The sequence below is a fragment of the Eurosta solidaginis genome, chromosome 4 (genome assembly GCF_040869045.1).
Source record: "Eurosta solidaginis isolate ZX-2024a chromosome 4, ASM4086904v1, whole genome shotgun sequence".
Classification (NCBI taxonomy): Eukaryota; Metazoa; Arthropoda; class Insecta; order Diptera; family Tephritidae; genus Eurosta; species Eurosta solidaginis.
Window position 1 is genome coordinate 248,427,817 of NC_090322.1, and position 24,729 is coordinate 248,452,545.

The following is a 24,729-nucleotide window of genomic DNA, read 5'->3' on the forward strand; positions in this document are numbered from 1 at the left end:
TATCCGAAAAGGAATAGTGTCCGCCAAGTGTTTTCCAAGCTGAATCGATACCGATTTATACAGCGGAATACCACATGTAAGCAGCAGAACCCCAAATTCCTTACATTTATCTATATTATTTTGTGTTGTACCCATACGAGCTAAGAGATCAGCGCGACAGGTGCACAGTATACTGATATTGTTTAGGATTTCTGATCCGATTGCGCCGCAGTCGAATTCTAAGCTTTAATAGCCGTTGCTATTTAATACCCATTCTCACCATAATAACATCGATATCACCAAATCCACTCGATATCATCGTATCCTTAAGCGCGTTCGTATCAGCTTGGAAGGCACTGCAGTGACCGCGCAGCTCAAACTTGCGGCTTACATCGGCCTCCTTGGGGGATGCCCTAATCTTACCATTAAATTGCGACCCATCCGTACCTTCTTGCCCCAAATGAGTGTGTGCTTGCAGAAGGGAGGTTGACGTCTCCCAGTCTGGAATAAAGTTGAATTTGGTAAGAATACTGGAGTGCCCGTACGAATGAAGCCGTAAGCCTGCCTGGCCAACGATCGGGCCATATGCAGTGTTTAATACCGAGGTAAGTGTAGATCTGAGTGTGATACCAGCCAGTCACCAGTCCATGACCATAGACCTATACCAATTCGATACAATCACATTGGGCATATTGAGTTAACTAAGCTCAGACAACTAAAATAAGACAACAATTAGACATCCAAGTGTACTATGACACCGACTTTCAGCCATCCTAAAACCTTAGGTTCGACGACGGACTGCCACAAGAGCCACAAAATACAAAGTCAATTGGCATTGCTGAGAAAGTTAGACGGTACTAATGGGGGAACTAGGACATGGAAGGAGAGGAAATTGGCATTAAACTTGCCAAAGTTCAGCTTGCGTCATATTGTTGTTATTTTAAATGAACTCTGATAATCCTAGCTTATTACTCCCACTACGAAACATCTCTTATAAATAACTAAGGCTCTTAACACAAACTACATCACATAGAACCAAGGCAAAATCTTCAAAGAAAAATTCATAAACAAAAAACTATAAAAACTTTAATTATACTTGTACTTACTCGGCACCAAATCACCAAAACCAATTGTTGTCATTGTAATGAAACAAAAATAGAAACCATCAAAAAATGTCCAGTCGTCCTCCCAGAGCAGCAACAGCCAGGCGCCAGCAGCCAAATAGACACCCAAAAATCCAACCGCCAAAATCGCATAAAACCATGTCTTGCCAATAAAGTTGCTGAAATTCGGCACTTCTGCAAGAAAAAGTCGAAGAAGAACAACAAAAATGAGAAAATCATCAAATGACTGTCCGCACATGGGGCACAAATGGCAATACCAGCTGGGTACTGCATAAGCCACTTACTTGGCATGTATTTGCCCATTACAGAGACGGCTGTTGCAAAGAGACGACCCCAATCTGCGATGACGGTAAGTGTAAATGGAATACCAACCAGCGCAAAGCAAATGCAAAAGACGCGTCCACCCGTTGTTACGGGCACAATGTTGCCATAACCTAAAAAAGAAGGAAGAAACATACTGGAGCATATTAGTCCATGTCACATCACATGAGAGGATGCTCAAGCGGGATAAAATGAAAACGTTAAAGTATGATAAGTATAATTTTTTATTCAACAATTTTTATTTTTTTAGAGCGTAAACTTGCTGCTTAGTTGTTTACTCATCCAAAACTCGTATTTTCCCTCTGTATATGATTCTTCACCACCTTTTTCATATTTATGCAAAATCTAACCAAATGTTGCATAGTTGTACTTACGAACTGTAATTACAACAAAGCGACAAAAGCAAATGAGAACTAAAATAGACACTGAAGATGGCGCAACGCCCAAATTGTTTTATCTCCAAACCAAATATGACAAGGGATGATGGAGAATCGTTCCAATAAAAATCATTTTTGCGATATTTCTGTTTAGGGCAATTGAAACATAAAACTTCGTTAAATTAAAAAGTAAGTTTTTTTATATGTTGTGCATCTCCCCATAAAACTTGTTCGGACTTTCACCAAGCCACAAGTTGATCGGGCAACGGTCCCGAAACGACATTGAAACAGCACAAAATGATAGCGAAAACATTCACAAAATGATCTGGAGATAGTCTGGAAATGATGATGAAATTGTCCCGAATCGGGTATGAAATGGTCCCTTAATTTTCCGGAAATTATCCAGAGACAGTCCCGAAATTGTACCGAATAAATAAAAAAAAATAAATGTAAGGCGCGATAACCTCCGAAGAGATCTAAGGCCGAGCTTCTCTTCCAATTTGCGTCGTGCTCCTCTTGATTTTCCCTACAAATTGGCCGGACGGGACCTACATGTTTTATGCCGACTCCGAACGGCATCTGCAAAGCAGATGAGTTTTCACTGAGAGCTTTTCATGGCAGAAATACACCCGGAGTGCTTGTCAAACACTGCCGAGGGGCGACCCCGCTTAGAAAAATTTTCTTCTAATTGAAAAATCTTATTTCTAAAATTTTGATGTTGCTTTGCCCGGGAGTTGAACCCAGGGCATACGGTGTGATAGGCGGAGCACGCTACCCATCACACCACGGTGGCCGCCAATTGTACCGAATACCATGCCGAAATATATCCCTAAAACTATGATCCCGAAATTGCCCCCAAATGATTGTAAGGTGAACCTGAATATAATCTCGAAACTATTCCTAAATATGCCTGATTTTGTTCCTAATCATCCTTTAATAATCCCGAAATAGTATCGACAAATGTTCAGAAATTATTCCAATTGATCAAGAAATAATCCCGAAAACGATTTTAAAATGATCTGGAAATGTTTCCCAAATAAGCTCCAACTGATGCCGAAGCTATACCGATATATGTACCGCCGAGAGGATCCCAAAAGAGTCCCAATTCGATCCCGAAATTATACCAAGATAGTGTTTCAATGATCTGGAAATGGTTGCAAAATTGTCTGAAAATAGTTCCGAAATATTCCCAAATATGTCCAAAAAAAATTCCAAAATTATATGCAGCTGGCCTAAGAAAGTAAGGACGGCTCCGAGGATACGTATTAGCTATGTTTTTTTTACATGCATATACATACACACTTTAACTTAATATGGACTGCTAAGTGTATATGTGAAATGTGTCTCTCCATTTTGTCTCTAATATATATATTCTCCACTTCTATCACCGAAAAGGGTGTGTGTCCACTATTCATGGCAGCAGATTTAGCTATAGGTTATACGCTATGACCAACAGCGGTCTGTGTCTCCCCTATTCCGTACAACCCGCTTTTTAGCGAGTTATTTACCACTTTCGCTTGTCTTCAATAATTGCCGTTAGCATGTAAATCTATATACATGTAAAAAAAAACCACGGCTATTATACCTATAAACGAACGATCTTGAGAAGTTTCTCACACAGCTACTTATATATTACATATACGCAAGCATCTGGTGAAATTTCAAGCTTCTAGCTGTTAAAATGAGGAAGAAAATTCGAAAATCCTATTATCCGTAAAATTGGTTGTATGGGCGGTACAAGCTACACCGGTCCAAACTGGCCGATGGTCTAATCGGACATCAAAATATGGCCGCTCACAGAATTTCATCCAGATAACTGAAACATTTGCGGAATTTCCCTAAATTGGTTACAATATATATTAGGGTGTTGGACGTCATCAACCAGCACGTTCACTTTTGTTGGGCGGAGTTCTGCTATTTGCTCCTTGATATATTTTACCTCCTTTATATTAAGTGAGTGGTTTCCTTACCAAACATTATTTTAATTTTTAGGACGACAATGTCGAGAAGAAAATTTTTCACATATATTTGAATCGGAACAAGGGATATGGTAAATAAGTTTTCATCACTATTACACTCACCTGAGCAATTTGCTCTTTTTGCACCATTGCATCCCCAGGCCTATACGAGCTTTAACTAATTTTTTGTTAACTTTTTAATAGCATTTCCCCTTTCTAGAGATGCGAAAGCAAGCTCTTTTACTATTCCCGCTAAGCTTCTCTTCCCGGACGAGCGCATTTGCATTTCTGCTGCTAAAAGTAATTGACTACTGCCAATGTTTTCTGTAAGTTTCTTAACTTCTCTTTCTATACTTCTTTGACTGCAATCATCGAAGCTTATTGCAGTTCGACCTCTGTGCTGGCTTTCCTTCACGGCAATATTTGTCAATGAAGAAAAGTCGATTGTACCTGGAAGCCATTAATCATTATCATGCAAAAAGCGAGGTTTTACTCTATACGCTTTTGGCCATTTTCCTTTAAACTTTATCAAAATTGATAGTTGTTTGATCCGCTACTAAAATTCATAGTTATAAAGTTACATATTTTATCGCATCTATCTTTTTTAAGGTTAGATAACCATATATCAAACAAAATTCTATGCAATGTTTTACAGTTCCTCGTATTAAATTTTAATTTCCTCACAAAAGCGCAAGTATATGCAGAATTTTCTTTGCGGAATTTTCTTTTCGTTGGAGTCAAAAGGTCAGGACCGCCGAAAATTTAATTTTATTAGGAATCACTTGCAAAACCAAGCCCTGCGTTTTTCATCTGTAAACAGTTACCTTTACTCAAAACACAAAAATATTAGAATGCTTAACCAGAGAATAGATTAAGTTATCTCCACTGAAAAAATTTTGAAAATATGTTTATTACTTTCATAATTATGGAGTACTAAAAGTTGCACTAGTTGCGTTCGCACTAAGTAAGTTTTTATTTGCCTATTTTCCCTAAAATTCGCAATACCGCTAGAAATGTATAAACAAACAAGTAAAGGTGTCTAAGTTCGGGTGCAACCGAACACTATATACTCAGCGTGAGCTTCAATTGTACATTTAATTTCAGATAAATTACTTTTCTACATAACACGTAGCACCGCCCGTTTAAAAAAAAAAAAATCTCCCCATTTCCTCTTACAATAAAACTTGATAAGTGAAATATCATTGATTCAAAACTATTTTTTGCTAAGTTATAGCTTATTTTATTCGTCCAAGACCCTTTTAAAAATCGTTTATATAAAAGTGGGCGTGGTCCTTAACCGATTTCTATAATTTTTCTTCAAAGCATTCCTTATAGTAAAAGCAACCTCTCTGCCGAATTTTGTTACGATAGGTTTAACAATTTTTGATTTATGATTAATATTTGTAAAATTGATTTTATCACAAGTAGGCGGTGCCACGCCCATTTAAACATTTTTTTTTTCAAATTTTTATCAAGAGTCTCAATATCAGTACACACGTCAAATTTCAATATTCTAGGTGTGTTATTTACAGAATAATCAGGTTTTTTGTGTTTTCCAAAATGTTATATATATAAAAAGTGGGTGTGGTTATCATCCAATTTCGCTCATTTTCAATACCAATCTATTCTGGGTCCACATAAGCTCGTGTACCAAATTTGGTGAAGATATCTCAATATTTACTCAAGTTATCGTGTTAACGGACAGATGGACGAACAGACGGACGGAAGGACATGGCTCAATCAAATTTTTTTTTTTCGATACTGATGATTTTGATATATGAAAGTCTATATCTGTCTCGATTCATTTATACCTGTACAACCAACCGTTATACAATCAAAGTTAATATATTCTGTGTGCAAAGCACGCTGAGTATAAAATCTAGTCGCAAGTATGCTATTTCTGGTATACCTTGACATTCTTTTTTGGAATGGAGTAGCCAGATTAAAAAAAAGGAATATTAAAGAACCATTTTTGTCGGCTCAAATTTGAAGATCGAACACTGTGAGTCGGACAGGCAGACAAATGGACATTGGGGGGAGTGCCACTGTCAAATTTTCCAAAAATTATAGGAGAAGAAGTAAGTAAGTATAGGAGAAGAAAAAGGTTTTAACGAATAAAAATAGTTAAAAAGTTCCGGAGACCCAAAAAAGTAGCCGGTAGATCCTTTAAGACTTTTGTCTGTATGTTTTAATTAAAACTATCAAGAACTGATTAAATGGACCATTATAAAATAATAAAAAAGTAACTCTTTCCAGGGAGAGCGTAGGGCCACTTCTTTTTCGAAAAGGATAGCTATATACATATGTGATGAATTTGAAACAAGTACGGTAATCCGTTTTGGCGTGATTGAGTCACAAGTACAAACACTTTGATTCTTTACACTTAACTTAAGATCATACTTAGAACTTACGAACTTAGCTCGCCCAACATCAAAATTCAGAAAAAATTAGATTATTAGCAGTTTGTAACAAATTGCAGCAGTTTTCCGGGGGGTTTGAGCTGAATGGACCCCATATTCGTTTACAAAAGTATCTGATCAAATTTACAGACCAGACTTTTTATTTTGTTGCTAGTATTATAATAAAAATACATACAGCCCGATTCTAAACGAAAATTCCGTGCGAGTTTTTTCCCTTCTCCCTTTCCTCATATTCTGAACAATGTTCGAAAAAGGGGAAACCGGTTATGGGAGAAAAGTAGGTATTATGAATGTGAGGGAGAGGGAGATTTCTTTGCCATTTCATAGGAGTTTTTTCACTAGTTAAATTAAAGGGAATGCATCAAAATAGTTAAAGGAAATTGGTTATTTTAAGAAAGAACACTTATTTGTACAAATTTGCACTAAAATATGTATTTACATTCTACCACAATATTCTCACTGTTAATACACCAACAACAACAACCACAATATTCTTTATTTTAAGTCGAAAAGTATATCATAAGCAACGGAAGAGCTCTTTGTATATTTGATGCAGCCATCCAGAAATTGCGCAAGGATTTTTTAAGAAGGCTTAAATAGATTTTGGCATATGGCGAAAGGCGAACTCAACTCGACTTGGCCGCCAGAAAATTGCTTTGCAGAATGAATGCATGCGACTCCGGCGGATTTGTGTTATACCGCCGTCTTCTTCTTCTTATGCTCCTCTGTTGATGTTGCTGTGGCACCAATTCATTACTTATTCCACTGAATACGACATGAAATGCAATAATGTGCATTGTTTATACCTTATTTCTTAATTTCAAACAAATTCGCAACAATAACTAAACTTCAATTTTTTAAACAAAATAAGAAATGCGCAACGAAATTTCAATTGACAAAACAGCTGACTTCGAAAATTCGAAATTCCTATTCCCCAATTATTCTTCTCCCTAGGAGAAAAGAATTGGAAGAATTTTTCCGCGGGAATAAAAAAATCCGCGAGAACAAAATTCCGCGAGAATATTTAGAATTGGTCTGATAGAATGTATGATATTATTTTATGATACTTTGTGAATACCCCAAGTCAGTTCAACAGTTACGTTAAGCACTTACCTATCGTTGTTAACACAGTTGATGAAAAGAACACAGCTTGTAAAATGCTCCATCGCTCATAGGGCACTGGAAAGTCTTTATCCGCCTGAATAAGTAGGCCACCCTCAGCGGCTTCCTGTACGGCCTGTAGATGATAATTAGATGGATGATGAAAAAATATACAGAATATATTTATACGTAAACAATATGTGTGTATTACTACTAGATAAGGAATAGTATGTTATATTTACTTAGGGCCCTTATACATATATACATATGTACTTATGTAGTAGATACGCGCTTGTATGCATAAGTATGCTATATGTACATAATGGGTTTATGCTGTCAAAGTAATTTGCATATATTGTAGAAGGAAATGGGAAAAATAACGACAGCGAACAACGGGTTGCTACATAAATTTTCTTCGGTATACGAAAAAAAAAAATTTAATGGATTATAATTTGGCGCTTTAGTTCAAAATTCATGATTGTTTTCTTATAATGACAGAGCTTTGACGCTACCAAATTTGCTTTTACGATGTACGAAAAAAGGGGAATAATTTAATTCCCTTCAGCGAAATTTGTAGTAGAAAACTACCTTTAGTAGTATATTAGTAGTGATACCTATTTTGTAAATGCCAACAGATTTCGTTTTTTATTACCTTTATATTAAGTCGCATTCATGTTTGTCCCCTCATTTCCATACGAATTTTTGACCCACGGAAGTCTTTTTCGGTAACTTCCCGTTGAGCTAGACACTTGATACAAAGAACATAGTTCAGATCTGAGAGACATTACAATGCAAGTGAAAAAAAATCCACTAGGTGGCTCACGGATTGAGATATACAGAAAATTAATTTTAAAATTGAGAAGAAAATGCCGCCAGGTGGCAGACGAATCGAGATAAACGCAAATCCCGGTGAGCTGGAGATATGGAACTTGAGCCGTGGGTCAGAACCCAGTGACAATGCAATATTTTATCAAAAAAGTTCCGCTAGGTGGCGCATGAATCGAGATATTAGGAAAATTAATTTTAATTTGGGAATTTTTCAATCCATTTTTAACTAACTTCCCGGTTACCTAGAGACTTGTAACTTAGCAAATAGTTCGAGACCTGGTGACAATACAATTTATAGAAAACAAAGTTCCGCTAGGTGGCGCGCTAAGTGAGATAACTATAAATCCTTGAAAAACGAGGGGAACTTTGCAATTGATTTTTGAGTAACTTCCCGGTGAGTTGGAGATACGAAACTTGAGCCGTGGGTCAGAACCCGGTCACAATGCAATATTTTATCAAAAACTTCTGCTAGGTGGCGCGTGGGTCAAGATATTAAGAAAATGAATTTTAATTTGGGAATCTTTCAATCCATTTTTAACAAACTTCCCGGTTACCTAGATACTTGTAACTTAGCACATAGTTCGAGACCCGGTGACAATACAATTTACAGAAAACAAAATTCCGCTACGTGGCGCGCTAAGTGAGATAACTATAAATCCTTGAAAAACGAGGGGAACCTTGCAATCGATTTTTGAGTAACTTTCCGGTGAGGTGGAGATATGAAACTTGAGCCGTAAGTGAGAACCCGGTGACAATGCAATATTTTATCAAAAAAATTCCGCTAGGTGGCGCATGGATCGAGATATTAGGAAACTTAAATTTAATTTGGGAATCTTTCAATCCATTTTTAACTAACTTCCCGGTTACCTAGAGACTTGTAACTTAGCACATAGTTCGAGACCCGGTGATAATACAATTTATAGAAAACAAAGTTCCGCTGGGTGGCGTGCTAATTGAGATAACTCCAAATCCCTGAAAAACGAGGGGAATCTTGCGATCGACATTTGTAAGTAAGAACACGGTGACAATGCAATATTTTATAAAAAAAAAAACACTCCGCTAGGTGGCGCATGGATCGAGATATTAGGAAATTAAGAAAATTAATTTTAATTTGGGAATCTTGCAATCCATTTTTAGCTAACTTCCCGGTTACCTAGAGACTTGTAACTTAGCACATAGTTCGAGACCCGGTGATAATACAATCTATAGAAAACAAAGTTCCGCTGGGTGGCGTGCTAATTGAGATAAGTACAAATCCCTGAAAAACGAGGGGAATCTTGCGATCGATTTTCGAGTAACTTCCCAATGAGCTAGAGAAATAAAACTTGGGCCGCAAGTCAGAACCCGGTGACAATGCAATATTATATTAAAAAAACCGCTAGGTGGCGCATGGATCGAGATATTGACAAAACTAGTTTTAAATTGGGAATATTGCAATCGATTTTTAACTTACTTCCTGGATATCTAGAGACTTGAAACCTGAAATATAGTTTAAAACTCGGTGACAGTGCAATGTTTGACTAAAAAATTTGAGCTACGTAACGCACAAGTCAAACTATTTAGAAGATTGGGCCATACCTTCATGGCTAGCCTCCTGAGTGTTGCAGGCGTTGTAGAATTCCACCTCATTGAAGGCCCAACTCAATGCACGTCCTTGCATACTTTTAGGCGTATGCGAATTTCACCACGATTTTCCGCTGTGCAAATTAAGTAGCTGAAAAACGAAGTGGAATTCTCTTGTTATGATGCGAGGTGGAATTCTGTTGTTCTCGCCAGTGTTGTCAGCGAAAATTCCACTGATTCTCTTAAATCTTGCTATTTTGAACAAATAAATAAAGATAAGAATTTTCACTTAGGAATGACTTAAATTACTAGTCAAAGTTGCAATTGCCTTTTTGTAGGCAGTACTAAAAAATTTTAAATAAAAAGATGATAAAAAAATTTTAAGGACTACCTTTATATAAATGGACCAAAAAATAGAAGGCAATTTTTTTTTAATACAGACATAGTCTTGTTGAATTTTGACTAAAAAAATTTAACAATAGCTCTTGTAAAAGAATTTTGGAACGTAAAACTATAAAGGTGGAGCGCAATCTTTCAATTTAAGGCAAACCATGTACTTGGGATTAACTAATTGGTTATTTAAAATTAAACACGCACTCTACCTTTATAACTTTAAATCCCAAAATTCTTTTACAAGAGCTATTGTTAAATTTTTTTAGTCAAAATTCAACAAGACTATGTCTGTATTAAAAAAAAATTGCCTTCTATTTTTTGGTCCATTTATATAAAGGTAGTCCTTAAAATTTTTGTATCATCCATTTTAATAAATATTTTGATAAATGTTAAAAAGTTATATTGCTTTGATCATTCTTTCAGAATTTGTTTGAATAACACCGAACTTCAAAATTTTATTCAACAACACACTATCTCAAAATTTTTTTCCCTACCTGAGCATAAATTCAATACATTTTGACATAAGACAGAGCGTTTATGAAAACCATTCTTGGATAAGGCGTGATTAGACATTGTTGAAGCGATTAAAAGGCTAAAAAGTGTTGGAAAGTAGAAATCACTTTTTTTCTCTAGTCCGCGGTGGTGTAAAGTTGCCTTTCATAATTTACATAAACCAGGAAATGCAAACAACTTTTAATACCTATTTTCCTTTGTTTTCGGGGACGGATATACCTGAAAAATTTAATTTCTTATTTTATTCAATAATTGTTTGCTTTTTGTATCGACGCTCGAATGTAGCTTTGGGTGCAGATCTTGAGGGTTAGAGAAATCGTAGCTGCATGTCATATCTTATACGCGTCTATGAAGCTACGCCTCGTGTGCATCTTGCCTAACTCTGATATAGGGCGCTTTTGAGACAAATCCTGAAATGGGGAGTTTTCGAAAAAATTTTGGAATAGGGTGATTTCGAACCGGCAGCCGACAAAGGATACTTCACTCAGCAGTTGCAATGAACTCACAAAAAAAACTATTAAAATGGCTGATTGTCTTTGAACTTTATATTCCGGCCTTGACAGAAGAGTTAACTTATTTGCTTTCTTGCTAGACAGGAATGGTTTCTCTATTTATTATGAAACTTCGAAAAGTTCTTTCCTGTTAAAGGATTCACGTAATCGTTCCGGTCAAACCGTTAATTTGGAATACTCAGAGCACGTTCGTTTGATACCACGTATATGTCTATTATTCCAAATATAAAAACTATTACATAAATACGTAAATAGAGACAAATGTACCGAATAAACGGAATGAATAAGTTAACGCACTCAATGAGTAAAAACTTTCTATAAAGCATTTATAATATTTCTAATGCTATCCTTAAAAGAGTCGATTTTCTTGTCCAGTTTTTGACGCTCAACCATGAATTTAAATTTCGATTTAGGTTTCGTAGGTTCGTAGGGATAGTTTCCGTACAAATTTTTTTGTTCAGTCCCACTAACAGATACAGGTATATTTAATAAATTTAGCATAGAATCGAAAAAGTAATACAAAGGAGTTACGTAGTTCAGCCGGTATCGGCCAATTGTAAGTTGTTTGCCTCCCATTTCTACTACTAACATTTTTCTTACATTTGCGAAGAAACAGCACAGTTAATGGATGCCAATCCGATTCATGAACATCAGGGCTCAAATATATGGTTGGCTCATCTTATCAGCTGATTTTATTTTTGTCATTGCATGGTCGATGGGATTGTCAAAAGGAGATGGCAAATTCAAAATGAAACCAACACATTGGCAACATTTTCTTACTACATACAAAAACTGCCAAGTTTTATGTATTTATTCCATTCCATTCGCATAACACCAAAACGCAGATTTTGACAATCTGAACTAACATATTTTGTTTTTGTACAGATGAGCCCACCATATAGTTGAACCATGATGAACATGATTCAATCACCAGAGGTTTTCTCGGCTGACAAAATTTTGACAATTGCAGCCATTTTGTTCCCAAATCGAATTGACATCCGTTAACTGTGTTGTTTCCTTGCGATTTCTCGAAAAATATTAGTAGCAGAAATAGGAAACAATCAGTTTACAAATACCCGATACGTACTGAACTGCACAAATCCTTAAAACAATTTTTTTATGAACTTTATTAACTATGCCATGATATATTAGTTTGGCTGAAAGTACGGACACCAAGGAATCGTGCACTTTCGTAGACCGATGAACACACAAAAGCTTACCCAATTTAAAATTCAATGTCAAAAGCTCGATTAGTAAATCGATTCACGTAAAAATGTCATTAGTAGATAACGGAGATGCCAAAACGAAATGTACTCATTCGTATGTTCGAAACATTCATTTCCATTTAAGAATTTGTGGAATCGTTTTATATTTGGAATACTATGTATATATGTTTTGAATATTTTGACCCCGTGAGGTAGTATCAAACGAACGTGTGCCGAATATTCTTAATTAACGGTTTATCCGGAGCACTTCCATGAATACTTAAACGGAAGAGAGCTTTCCGAAATTTCAGAAATCCCAATAAACGTAGAAGGACCGAACAAAAGCTTAACTCTTGTGTCAAAATCAAGGCCGGAATATAAAGTTCTAAGACAATATTTTATCTTTTTTTTTTTTTTTTTTTGTCAGTTCATTGAGGTTGCTGAGTAGAGTATCACCCCATATCGGCTTACAATTCGAAATCGTCCTATCTCAAAGTATTTTTCAAAAATTTCGCTTTTCAGGATTTCAGGATTTTCAGGATAACTCCCTCTTATGTCAAAATGCATTGAACTTATGCTCAGATAGGGCGTTTTTGAAACACATTTTTTTGAGATAGTGTATTTTTGAATGAATTCTGACGTACGGCATTCCTCAAACAAATTCTGAAAGAATGACCGAACCTACATAACTCTTTATCAGTTCACGAAATATTTATTAGAAAATGAATTATTGCCCCCAAAATAATTTACAACTTTATTAACACTACTAATATACTACTAAAGGTACTTTTCTACTACAATTTTCGTTGAAGGGGATTGAATTACTTCCCGTTTTTCTTACTTCGTAAAAGAAACCAGTCCAGATTTTTAAATTTGGGAGTGTCAAAAAGCTCTGTCATCATTGGAGAACAAACCTCTAAAGAAAGTTTTGAAAATCGATTTTTATTAGAAATTGAAATCGAAATTCATCCAAATTTGGATAAACATGCCAAATGTGAGTTGGTTATTTTTATAAACGAATTTGGGTTTATATGCATGGCAACTTAGTTAGTTACAAAAATAACCAACTCACATTGGCAACTAACTAAGTGGCCGTGTTGTCTCAGCGGGTTAGGGGATCAGAATATACCCGCGGTAGGTATGCCTGTCGTAAGAGACGACTAAAATACCAGATTAAAGGGGCTGTGTAGCGCAACCCTTTCAGGTTGCCAGCGCAATATATAGCTTCTCCACACCCAATTGTCAACCTCACATATCCGCGGCGAATCCTGTTTCACTAACAGACGAGGCTCTGGCGACCCCAAGCTCCCCATGGAACTTGGGAGTGGGTGTAATGTGGCCACATAAATAGTTCCCGAGATGGTCGGGCTTGCACCTTAATGATGCTGTGTTACCGGAGCGTACCGGATCTGTATCCGGCAAAGGACCATCACATCGGTAACACTCCCCAAAGCCTTCGGGGAGAAACCTTATCGCTACAACAATAACAACAACAAGTGCTCATGTTTGTCTAACACACATTCTTTAGGGGAAACAACTTTCTTTAAATAACAGCTTGAATTTTATTTAAAGCAAAATGTGTGTAAGCAATTGTTTGTATTTAAGTTAGACAAGGGGCGTAATAAAATTGGATAACGAAAATGTATGGCGTTTGTGGTGTATTGGTAAGCACAGTTGCCCTCCAAGTAGTTGAGCCGGGTTCCATTCCCGGCCAACGCACAGTTTTTATACCTTTCATGAAAATGAAATGGTATATTAACTTCGTCACGAATCCCAAAATTGTAAGTGAGTAAAGGAAAATAGATATACCCACCATTAAGTATACCGAAATAATCAGGATGAAAAGCTGAGTTGATTTAGCCATGTCCGTCTGTCTGTTTGTATGCAAACTAGTCCCTAAATTTTTCATATATCCTGATAAAATTTGGTGAGCGGGTGTATTAAGGTGTCCGATTAGACATTTGTCGGAACCGGCCGGATCGGACCGCTATAGCATATATCCTCCATACAACCGATTTTTCAGAAAAAGGGGTTTTTGTCATATCTTCCTCAGTTTATCAGATTGAAGCTTCAAGCTTCACCATATACTTACGTATATAGCACATATTGTTGCCTGAAAAAATTGATGAGATCGGTCGTATGTATAGTATATATCCCCCACAACCGATTGTTCAGATAAGAAACTTTTCGTAATGACTGTCCCATTTTAACAGCTAGAAGCTTCAAATTCACCAAATGCTTCCGTATATAGCATATATTGTTGTCTGAAAAAATCATAGAGATCGGTGGTATACATATATATTATATACCCCATATAAACTGCAATTTTTGCCCATTTTTTACGGCTATAAGCTTAAAATTTCATCAAATTTCATCAAATGCTTACGTTTACGTCATATATTGTTGAAATACGTGATTCGTAGTCATAGTTTTTACATGCAGACCACAAAAAACGTGAAAGTTTCCATACTCACACAAAGTACCTAACTATTATTTTATTTTATATTATCTGTTCACTATATATTTCTTATCTTATACAGCCAATTATTTGGAGATTACGAATGGAATAAGATTACTGTTCAGCCCCACTCATGAAAGGTATAAAGTCTTCGGCTCAGCCGAAGACAGTCCCGTCCTTACTTGTTTTTATTTTATTTTGCTAAGATAACTTTAAAATTGTCAATGCTTAATGATATTATAAACAGTTCTGTCATGAATTTCACGTGAAAAAATTACCTAAGTAATTCTGGAAAAAAATATTATGTTGAAATTAAAAAATCCCGAAGAGTTCTCGAGACGCTGAGAAAGTACCAAAATGATCACGAAAACTATGCCAAAATATACCAGATATCACATGATTTATTGTAAATAGATGCACAAAAAAAATTTCATATTTCGAGATTTTATGATACCGAAAAATAGCCGGTTGGTGAGAATATGATCACATACAATAGAATACTTGAAAAGGCAAACATGACCGCCGTAGCTGCCTTTGCAAATAATTTTTATAATAAAACTGTATGGAAAAATAAAACTTCATTTGCGTTTTTCAAAAAACGTCAAATTTTGAATTACTTCTGTTCACAATAAAACGTGCGATATAATGACTAATTCATATTCTTGAAATAGTACCGTAAGGACGCTAAAATGATCACGAAAATAATCTCCGAAACGATCTTAAAAACCACCTTGAAAGGCTGAAGAGATAACCTAGAAATTAAACCAAAACAACCTCAGATGTGTCCCGGAAAAAGCACTGGAAAAACTTCGCTCAGGCCGGGTCATACATCTGTACTGGATTTCCGGTCATAAAGGGAGAGAAGGTAACAAAAAGGGCGATGAGTTGGCAAAAGAGGGTGCAGCACTTGCTGAATCCACGGTTAGCGTCCCACTCCGTTTGGGAGAAATCAAAAGTAGACAGAAGTTGCAAATGATCCATCAAGCAGGAAAAGTGTGGACAGAAGCCTGCAAAATTTCTAAGATCATGTGCAAATCTTACGATATAAAACTCACACGGTGGCTCTAATCTCAGAAGAGAAAAGATTTAAGGCTCACGATGGGCATACTAACTGGACATTGCCTTCTGGCGTCATAGGATCATAAGTTAGGCCTCGTCACCAACAGCAGGTGTAGGAAGTGCGGGCTGCGGGAAGAAATGGTTGAGCTCGTTCTGTGTTCGCGTCCTGCGCTCGCCTGGTCAGACTCCAACTATTGGGGGCGGCAGAGCCTCTAGCATTTGCCAAGAGGACGGAGTTATTCTATAACATAAGTCCTGACACCTGATAGGGGTTCTTACGTTTGGTCGTCAAACAAATTCTGGTAACACTATGGACACCTTCAGCCTATGTGAGGTCTTTATTGACCGGCCAGTTTAGCCAAACCTAACCTGAATATTATTCGGAGAGAGTTCTGAAATTATTCTGACAGCTATCAAAAATAGTCCCGAAATGATCCTTAAAACAATCTTGAAAGCAGGCTCGAAATAATTCTAAAATTCTCCCTAAAGGGGAACTCAAAAATATCCTTCCGATATATTTCTCGACACGCTTCCAAGTGACTCAAAAACATTTCCGAAACGGTTCGAAATAGTCCCGAAGTAATCTCGATAACAATCTCGAAACTACACGGAGATAATAGCAAAATAATCGCGAAATGGTCAAGGCGATATTATTACGAAAACTACCAAGAAACTGACCCAAAACAGCCCAAGAAATTTTGATCTCAAACCATAAAGAGTCCCGAAATACTCCTAAAAAGTCTCAAAGGTCCCGAAAATAATACCGAAACGGTATCTAAATAGTCCTTAAGTAGTCTGATAAGTAAATTTCCGATGTGGTCCATGAAACAGCGAAAACGCCTCCAAATAATCTTAAAATCATGCCTAATTATGACACTGCTCACCTGTTCACAACTGATTAGGCTTCAATCAAAGTAGCCTAGATAACAAAATTTAAAATATCACGATGAATGTGGCCCATATACGACTCATTCTTTAAACTCTATCTATATGATCCAAATACTAGGTATTAATAATTAAAACAAGTAAGGAAGTCCAAGTTTGGGTGAAACCGAACATTACATACCCGGATATACACTTGAAATGCTGATGTTGTTTGTTTTGTGTGCTTAATAGTGTTACAAGGCTGCGCAATAATACATATGGGGTATTCCATCCCATTTCGACCAATTTTGAACCCGACCCCTTTAATATTGGCTGACAGTTTTTCTTCTTTTTCTAGCTTACGAAAGACGTTTCTCAGAATTTTTTAAAGTTTTTTCATCCAACTCAAAAAAAATTATGAATTTTTAAAAAAACACCGTTTTTGTTTTCAAAATGCTATAACTTTTTCAAAAATTGACCGTTTGGGATCTTTTTTTTTTAAATTTGTTTTTAAATGTACTTTTCGGAAAAAATACAAAAAAATGTTTAAAGTTTTTTTTTTTAATTTTTCAGTTTTTCGAGATTTTTCGAATTTCGCCATTTTTTTTTTTCATAAAAAACTTCAATCAATTCTGCAATCATCCCCACTAATCCCGGAGTGGGCCGATTTTTTTTATATTTTTTTTTATTTAATTGAAAAAAAAAATTTCAAAAATAAAAATTTTTCTTTTATCAATTTTATTTATATAACAAAAAAATGTAAGAAAATGATTTTTAAGTATTCTTTTCTTTATATATTATGGCAATCCACGATTTAAATAACCAGGATTAATGACTGACACAGTAAACATGTAAGTTTTCTAAAAATAATGTAACAAGTTACCATAATATATAAAGAAAAGAATACTTAAAAATTATTTTCTTACATTTTTTTCTTGTGTAAATAAAATTGATAAAAAAAAAATTTTTATTTTTGAAAATTTTTTTTTCAATTAAATAAAAAAAAATATAAAAAAAAATCGGCCCACTCCGGGATTAGTGGGGATGATTGCAGAATTGATTGAAGTTTTTTATGAGAAAAAAAAAATGGCGAAATTCGAAAAATCTCGAAAAACTAAAAAATTAAAAAAAAACTTTAAAAATTTTTTTGTGTTTTTTCCGAAAAGTACATTTAAAAAAAAATTAAAAAAAAAAGATCTCAAACGGTCAATTTTTGAAAAAGTTATAGCATTTTGAAAACAAAAACGGTGTTTTTTAAAAATTCATAACTTTTTTTGAGTTGGATGAAAAAATTTGAAAAAATTCTGAAAAACGTCTTTCGTAAGCTAGAAAAAGAAGAAAAACTTTCAGCCAATTCTAAAGGGGTCGGGTTCAAAATTGGTCGAAATGGGATGGAATACCCCATATACATATGATTCTATTCTAAACTAATTTTTCTTCGAGTTATGTCTCCCGAAACATAGAAAATTGCTTAATCATAAAAGGGGCGGTGCCACGCCCATTTTTTTAAATCTGAAGTTTTTCCTATTTATTGTTATACATCTACTTGGGAAATGAAATACCATTGATGTAAATCTCTTTTTTGCAAAGATATAGTTTATTTTATTCGTCCACGACCCTTTTAAAAATCTTTTATATAAAAGTGGGCGTGGTCCTTAACCAATTTCGTTATTTTTTCTTCAAAGCATTCCCTATAGTAAAGGAAACCTCTCTGTCAAATTTTGTTACGATAGATTTAACGCTTTTGATTTATGATTAATAATATTTGTAAATATTTATCAGAAGTGGGCGGTGTCACGCCCATTTTAAAAAATTTGTTCAAATTTTTATCAAGAGTCTCAATATCAGTCCACATGTCAAATTTAAACATTCTAGATGTATTATTTACTAAATACTCAGGTTTTTTGTGTTTTCCAAAATGTTATATATATAAAAAGTGGGCGTGGTTATCATACGATTTCGCTAATTTTCAATACCAATCTATTCTGGGTCCAGATAAGCTCGTGTATCAAATTATGACGACATCTTAATATTTGCGGAAGTTATCGTGCTAACGGGCAGACGGACGGACGGACATGGCTCAATCAAAGTTTTTTTCGATACTGATAATTTTTATATATGGAAGTCTATATCTATCTCGATTCCATTATACCTGTACAATAGGCCGGGTCGATATGTGGGGAGGCGAAAAAATCGCCCATTGCTCTGTGAAAATCATATTCTAGGGATCAAAATAAGAAACTTTGCCGAAGGAACCATACATCTAAAACGAATTCTGATGTCCCCCCTTTGGGTCGTAGGGGCAAATTTTGAAAAATCCCACTTTGAAATGCCTATGTTTTTTCTTTTTGGAGTTTATTTTTCTCTTTAGAAATTTATTTAGTCAGAACATATGTAAATGAAAAAATGAATTTAACTTAGTAATAGAAAAGAAATTAAAAAAAAATTATTAGAAATTAGCGTTTTTACAACCCCCTTTTAAAACCATGGCATCACTATGATGCATTTGCATGTCGTAAACATAGTTGTGTGGGTTTTTTATTCAACCGTTTTAAAAAATGAAGGTATCACTGTGACACAATTGGAGAACGTAAAATTGCTTGTGTTGTTTTTTTAAGCCACCACAGGACACAGCAGGTAGAATTGAAATTGCCCCAAAAGTTCGACCCAAAGGGGGGGACATCAGAATTCGTTTTAGAGGTATGGTTCCTTCGGCAAAGTTTGTTATTTTGATCCCTAGAATACAATTTTCACAGAGCAATGAGCGATTTTTAAATCGACCCGCCCTACTGTACAACCAACCGTTATCCAATCAAATTTATAATACCCTGTGTACAAGTACAGCTGGGTATAAAAAAAGTTCTCAAGTAAAAAGGAGCGTAGGGAGGGCTACTCCCAAAAAACATTGCGTTTAGGTCCTTCCAGACTGCAAAAACAAAAAAAAAAAAAACGACATCTAGACATACATCCAAACTTTCACTATTCACATTTATGATTATGATATAAGATACGATAAAATTAAAAAAGAAGATGTGGTAATGACCTCTGGACTGGCAGTGAGTCTTTTAAATTTACCTTAACAGCCTACTTACCACCTCATATTTGCTCAATTCGGCCACTATCAGTTCGTCCAAATTTAAAAAATCTGTATTATTTAAAATTGTAGTAATAAATTTTTCGCGATGCGACTTCACAACACTTTTTAAATAGCTTAAACGTTCCAATTCCGCAGGACGTTCAAGTTGACGGAAGACCTGCAAATACAAAAACAAACAACGAAGAATTATGTATTACGCTTTAATGTTTGTGGAAAAATAAAAGATTTATAAAATTTAGAGCTGAAGATATTAAAAATTGCATGCCCTAATTTTTGAAAAATTTATGAGTTTTTTCTTGATGTTTGTTAAAAAAAAAGTATGTTGATGTGTGTGTGTGCCTGTATGTTTGTAAGTGCAAAAGAGTAAAGTTGCGCGAACGCTCAATATTTTTGTTTTTGTTTTGTGGTCTGTTGTTTATCTTAAGTCGTTCGCCGACAGCTTATTTAAGGAAAGTAAACAGGCGATACGAAGTCTTTGTGGGATGGGCGGAGAGAGGTGTGAGCTGGGAGGTCATTACATTTGCACAGTAGTATGTGCGTCAGTGTGTAAGTATGTATGTATGTAGAGATGAAGAGTCAATTGTGTTTTCGAACGGTTTCACACATAAATTTGATGGATTATTGTATTATTTAAGAAAACACAAGAACTGTAAATCATTTTTGGTAGCAGCAGCGCATTTCTGGTTTTCTTTTGGCCAATATTTTTTTTAAATTTTTTTTTCTAAATATTTATAGACTCGTTCAAATAAAGGGATTAGTGAAATATGGTCCAACATACTGACATCTTCAGTTCAAAAGGCAATCTTTTATGGGCACATAGTTATCCTAAAATAACGCTAAACATTTTCTTGCAAAAAACTGTCGGAGATGGGATTGTTTTGATGCTAGACAGATCAGGGAGTTGAACAGTTAATGAATGTATCTCACTTCCGTGACTAATCAGTAGGAAGCAGTACCCGTAATTACTGCTATTATTGATTAGATTAAAAAAATACTTGGCTTGATTTAACTCCGAGGGTATTTAGGCCGAACTTCTACTCCAATTGGCGGAACAGAGGCGCACATTTAGATCGGTGGACGCAGTGTGAAACTCCTAGAGTACTTGCTCTTTTGAATATATGAAAAGCTGAATCAATTTCCTCAGTGTCAGCAAAACCAAGCCCCATGTTTTACCACAATAAAGAAATAAATAATTACGGGCTTTTTAAGAAGAGCTACGTCGACTTCTTATCGATAAAAACTGATATCGATAAATTACTGTTTTATTAAAATTAATAATTATCGGCTTATTGCCGATAGCGAGCTTTTCTCGTCGAGTTATCGGCTTGTTGTCACCAAATTATCGGCTTCTTATCGCCTTGTTACTCCGAGTAGAAATCGATCACTTTCTTTTCTATTCTAATCTATTCGATTCTAAAAGTTTTTGGTAAGAACTCGATGGCTTTTCGATCGGAAATCGATAAATTTGCTGTAACAAATCGATACATTTTCGATAATATGCCGATAACAAATATTTAATATACCGATAACTTTTCTATAACGAATCGATAATTTTTGATAAGTTATCGATATATTTGCGATATATAATTCCTCTCCTCTCTTGCCTTAATTTGCTGTATGATTTTGCTATATTGCTCTCACTTTACGCTACAGGTTCGGCGATCGGCTTTTACGCAGCCTTTAGTACTTGGGTGTGAGGTGTAACACCAGCAACATTGATTCTAATTCTGCTTTTTTTTCGTTCAAGCTACTGTGCTAGACGTCACAGCAGCTATACATTTGTGTGAAGGGTATGAGCAATCCAAGTGCATTCTTTAAAATCGTAGTACTTATACCGTTAGCAGTGGTCGTGAGAAATGATAAAAAACTGGAATCTAGTCTGGTCAGACAGCTTTATTTGTGCCGCACTCAATGGACGCTTTCAGCGAACACTATTTTATAAGCTTTTATTTAGTTTCACTTTTGTTGTCTGTAATGGAATCTTGCAAGTTAAATTTGATACACTTCCCGGTGTCCGATTGAGCTGAAATTTTGCACACATGTATAACTCCGATGACAATGCAATACTACTTTGTTAGAATTCGATAAATTAATCGATAACACAGTTATCGGTAAAGATTTGTATTTACTTTGGCATAACAGCCTAAGTCCCATACAAACCCGCCGGTACCTATCCGTGGATTGTGATATTTGGACGTGGTGAATCACGCGTGTCACGCGTGGTGAATCTCAACGCTTGCGAAAAGCGGAGACACAACCCTCTGTTGTATTTCTGTGTATAACCAACATAGCTGAATTTTTAAGGCTGTTTAACTCTGTAACCTTTTCTGTAATTTATTTTGCTTTTGGAAAAATTACGTATTTGAAACAAACTGGCAGAAAAATATTGGCATAACAGCTTAAGTTAAATCAAGAATGGAAAAACTTGGAAAATTTGAGCAGATGTGGCAATTACGCGTGCCCGTTGAACGAAATATTGACAATCTATTGATAATCGCTAGGAAATTAGCGACATTCCATCAACTTAGCAGCACTTTAGCAATACCACTGTTATTATTTGGCCGCTCAAACACACCCATATTAATTGTGCATTAAATTTAAAATATACAACTCAAAAGCTGAACTACCAGCGCTACCGCCATCAGCTCAGTGTCATCATTTCCAGTAGCGCCAATAACACCAAACTCGTGCCTGACACACAAAAGTCGTTTCACTCAATAGCGCAAGTGAAATGTACTACGCACTCACTACTAAGTAACGTCAAATATTCGATTGGAGTCATTTCGTCAATGAGCTACCATTGAGCTGGCACCGCACTGGCGCTGGCGCCATGCAATTTACATCACTAAAATTGCACGAATGTCCAGGCTCATGACTGTTAATCCAGATGGTGAAAACGAAGACTCAAAGGAATGCAACCTTGCAAACAACAGCCGTCATTTTCAAAGTGTAAAAATTCTGTGATACAACGAACGCTAACGCCGTTAGGCTGTTATCGGTAAGTGTTGCATACTTTTCTGCGCACTTGATTTTGTTTTACAGATTTTTGGCGATGGAATTTTAGCTAAGCGAAAGTAGAATTTTATTTTAAAACAGATTTAACCCACAGATGAGAGATCTGCAATAAGTAGTTGTAAACTGAACGCGGCATAGGCAAAGTTAAGTTATTTAATACTGTATGACATAATTTTATATGTGCTCTCTGTCAAAAATGCTTCAACTAACTTAGTCACATTTTATTTCGATTATGAATATGCCCCAATATATTCGGATTATGATATAATAAAATTAAAGAAAAAAATATAATTAAAGAAAAAAAACTTTTTTAAAAATAAGCTTTTATTATTGGCTCATAAAATTAACTAAAAAGTAAGTTGATGCATTAAAAGAAATGGATAGAATGAGAAACGTTACAAATAACTAAGTAAAGATTACGTAACTAATTTAAACAATATTTTACCCTACTAAAAATTTAAAAAAATTACTTTTTAAATTAAATTTAAGAAAAAGGCTTTTCTAAGAACAAGCTTCTATTACTTGTTAATAAAACGAACTAAAAAGTAAAAAATAAAATTAAAGAAAAAAAAACTTTTTTAAAAATAAGCTTTTATTATTTTGGTTAATAAAATTAACTAAAAAGTAAACAATAAATTGACTCTAAAGAAATATAACACTTTATAAGTTCATTGTAAGCTTAAACGATAATTAGGCTTTTTCGTCTGCGACAAAAAAATTCTATATTGTACATAATTATATATTTTTAACATTAAAACTTTACACCTAAATTATTAAACCTTACAGTTTATATCACAGTCCTAATTGTTCTAATAAAAGCGTGTTACATTGCGATAGCAAGAAAAGGAGATCCTAAATGTTCTTAATTATACCATCAAAATTCAACACTTTTTTATTAGAACAATTAGAACTGTGATATAAACTGTAAGATTTAATAATTTAGGTGTAAAGTTTTAATGTTAAAAATATATAATTATGTACAATATAGAATTCTTTTGTCGCAGACGAAAAATCCTAATTATCGTTAAAGCTTACAATGAACTTATAAAGTGTTATATTTATTTAGAAACAGTTTATTGTTTACTTTTTAGTTAATTTTATTAACCAAAATAATAAAAGCTTATTTTTAAAAAAGTTTTTTTTTTTTAATTTTATTTATAATACGTTGCAAAACATGTTTCTATCAGTTGAGTTGATAAAAAATTTGTCCTCTGAACGATGAGTTGAGCCACCGACCAAATGAAAGCGAAAAACCCTTATGCTCAGTAATTTGACGCGAAATCCCAACCATTGAGTGAATAAAAAATACTCAACGGTGTGCTCAGAAAATTATCAGTCCACGATTGATCAACACTTGCGTTCGCTGAAAGCGCCCAATCTTAATGTTGTTGTTGTTGTAGCGACAAAGACACTCTCCGAAGGTTGGAGAAGCTAAAATTGCGCTGGCAACCCCTTGAGAGGGTTGCGCTACACAACCCTCTGCATTATTTGGTTATTATAGTCGCCACTGCCCGCTGGGGGAGCCCGATGTTGTTGTTGTTGTTATAGCAGGGGGAGCACAATCGTTTTGCTTTTCACGTTTACCCATAAACCAAATTATTTATCGGCGTAATATAATTCGGGGGTACTTTAATGACTATATTAAGCTTTAAATTATTTATTTACTTGTTATTGCATGCCAAATTATACATACGAAATTGTTTACTCAATTAAATTGTAAATTGATTGCGAATATGAAAATTCTGAATGGTTTTGTGCATCAAATATAGACATTAGGGTAGGTGAAAATTTTCGAATCTTCCAAAACATTCTAACTAAAATAAAAAAATGTAAGGCGCAACAACCTCCGAAGAGATTTAAGGCCGAAATTCTAACTGCCTGAGTTTTTAAATGGCACGATATCTTTGAAAAAATTTTGGGCTATCGAAACTTGTAATACTTT

The 24,729-nt window shown here is 35.1% G+C and overlaps 1 protein-coding gene across 7 annotated transcripts in view; it reads right to left on the reverse strand.

Moving 5' to 3' along the window:
- The window catches only part of LOC137251255 (TWiK family of potassium channels protein 7), a 157,945-nt gene that overhangs the window by 16,405 nt on the left and 116,811 nt on the right, over positions 1 to 24,729 (reverse strand). For all 7 annotated transcript variants that reach the window (XM_067785545.1, XM_067785544.1, XM_067785547.1 and 4 more), the window contains 4 exons: positions 19,768 to 19,929; positions 7,293 to 7,416; positions 1,388 to 1,537; positions 1,086 to 1,277 (listed from right to left, as the gene is read on the reverse strand). In XM_067785545.1, coding sequence (XP_067641646.1) covers positions 1,086 to 1,277; positions 1,388 to 1,537; positions 7,293 to 7,416; positions 19,768 to 19,929 — 628 coding nt within the window. The remainder of the gene's footprint in view (positions 1 to 1,085; positions 1,278 to 1,387; positions 1,538 to 7,292; positions 7,417 to 19,767; positions 19,930 to 24,729) is intronic.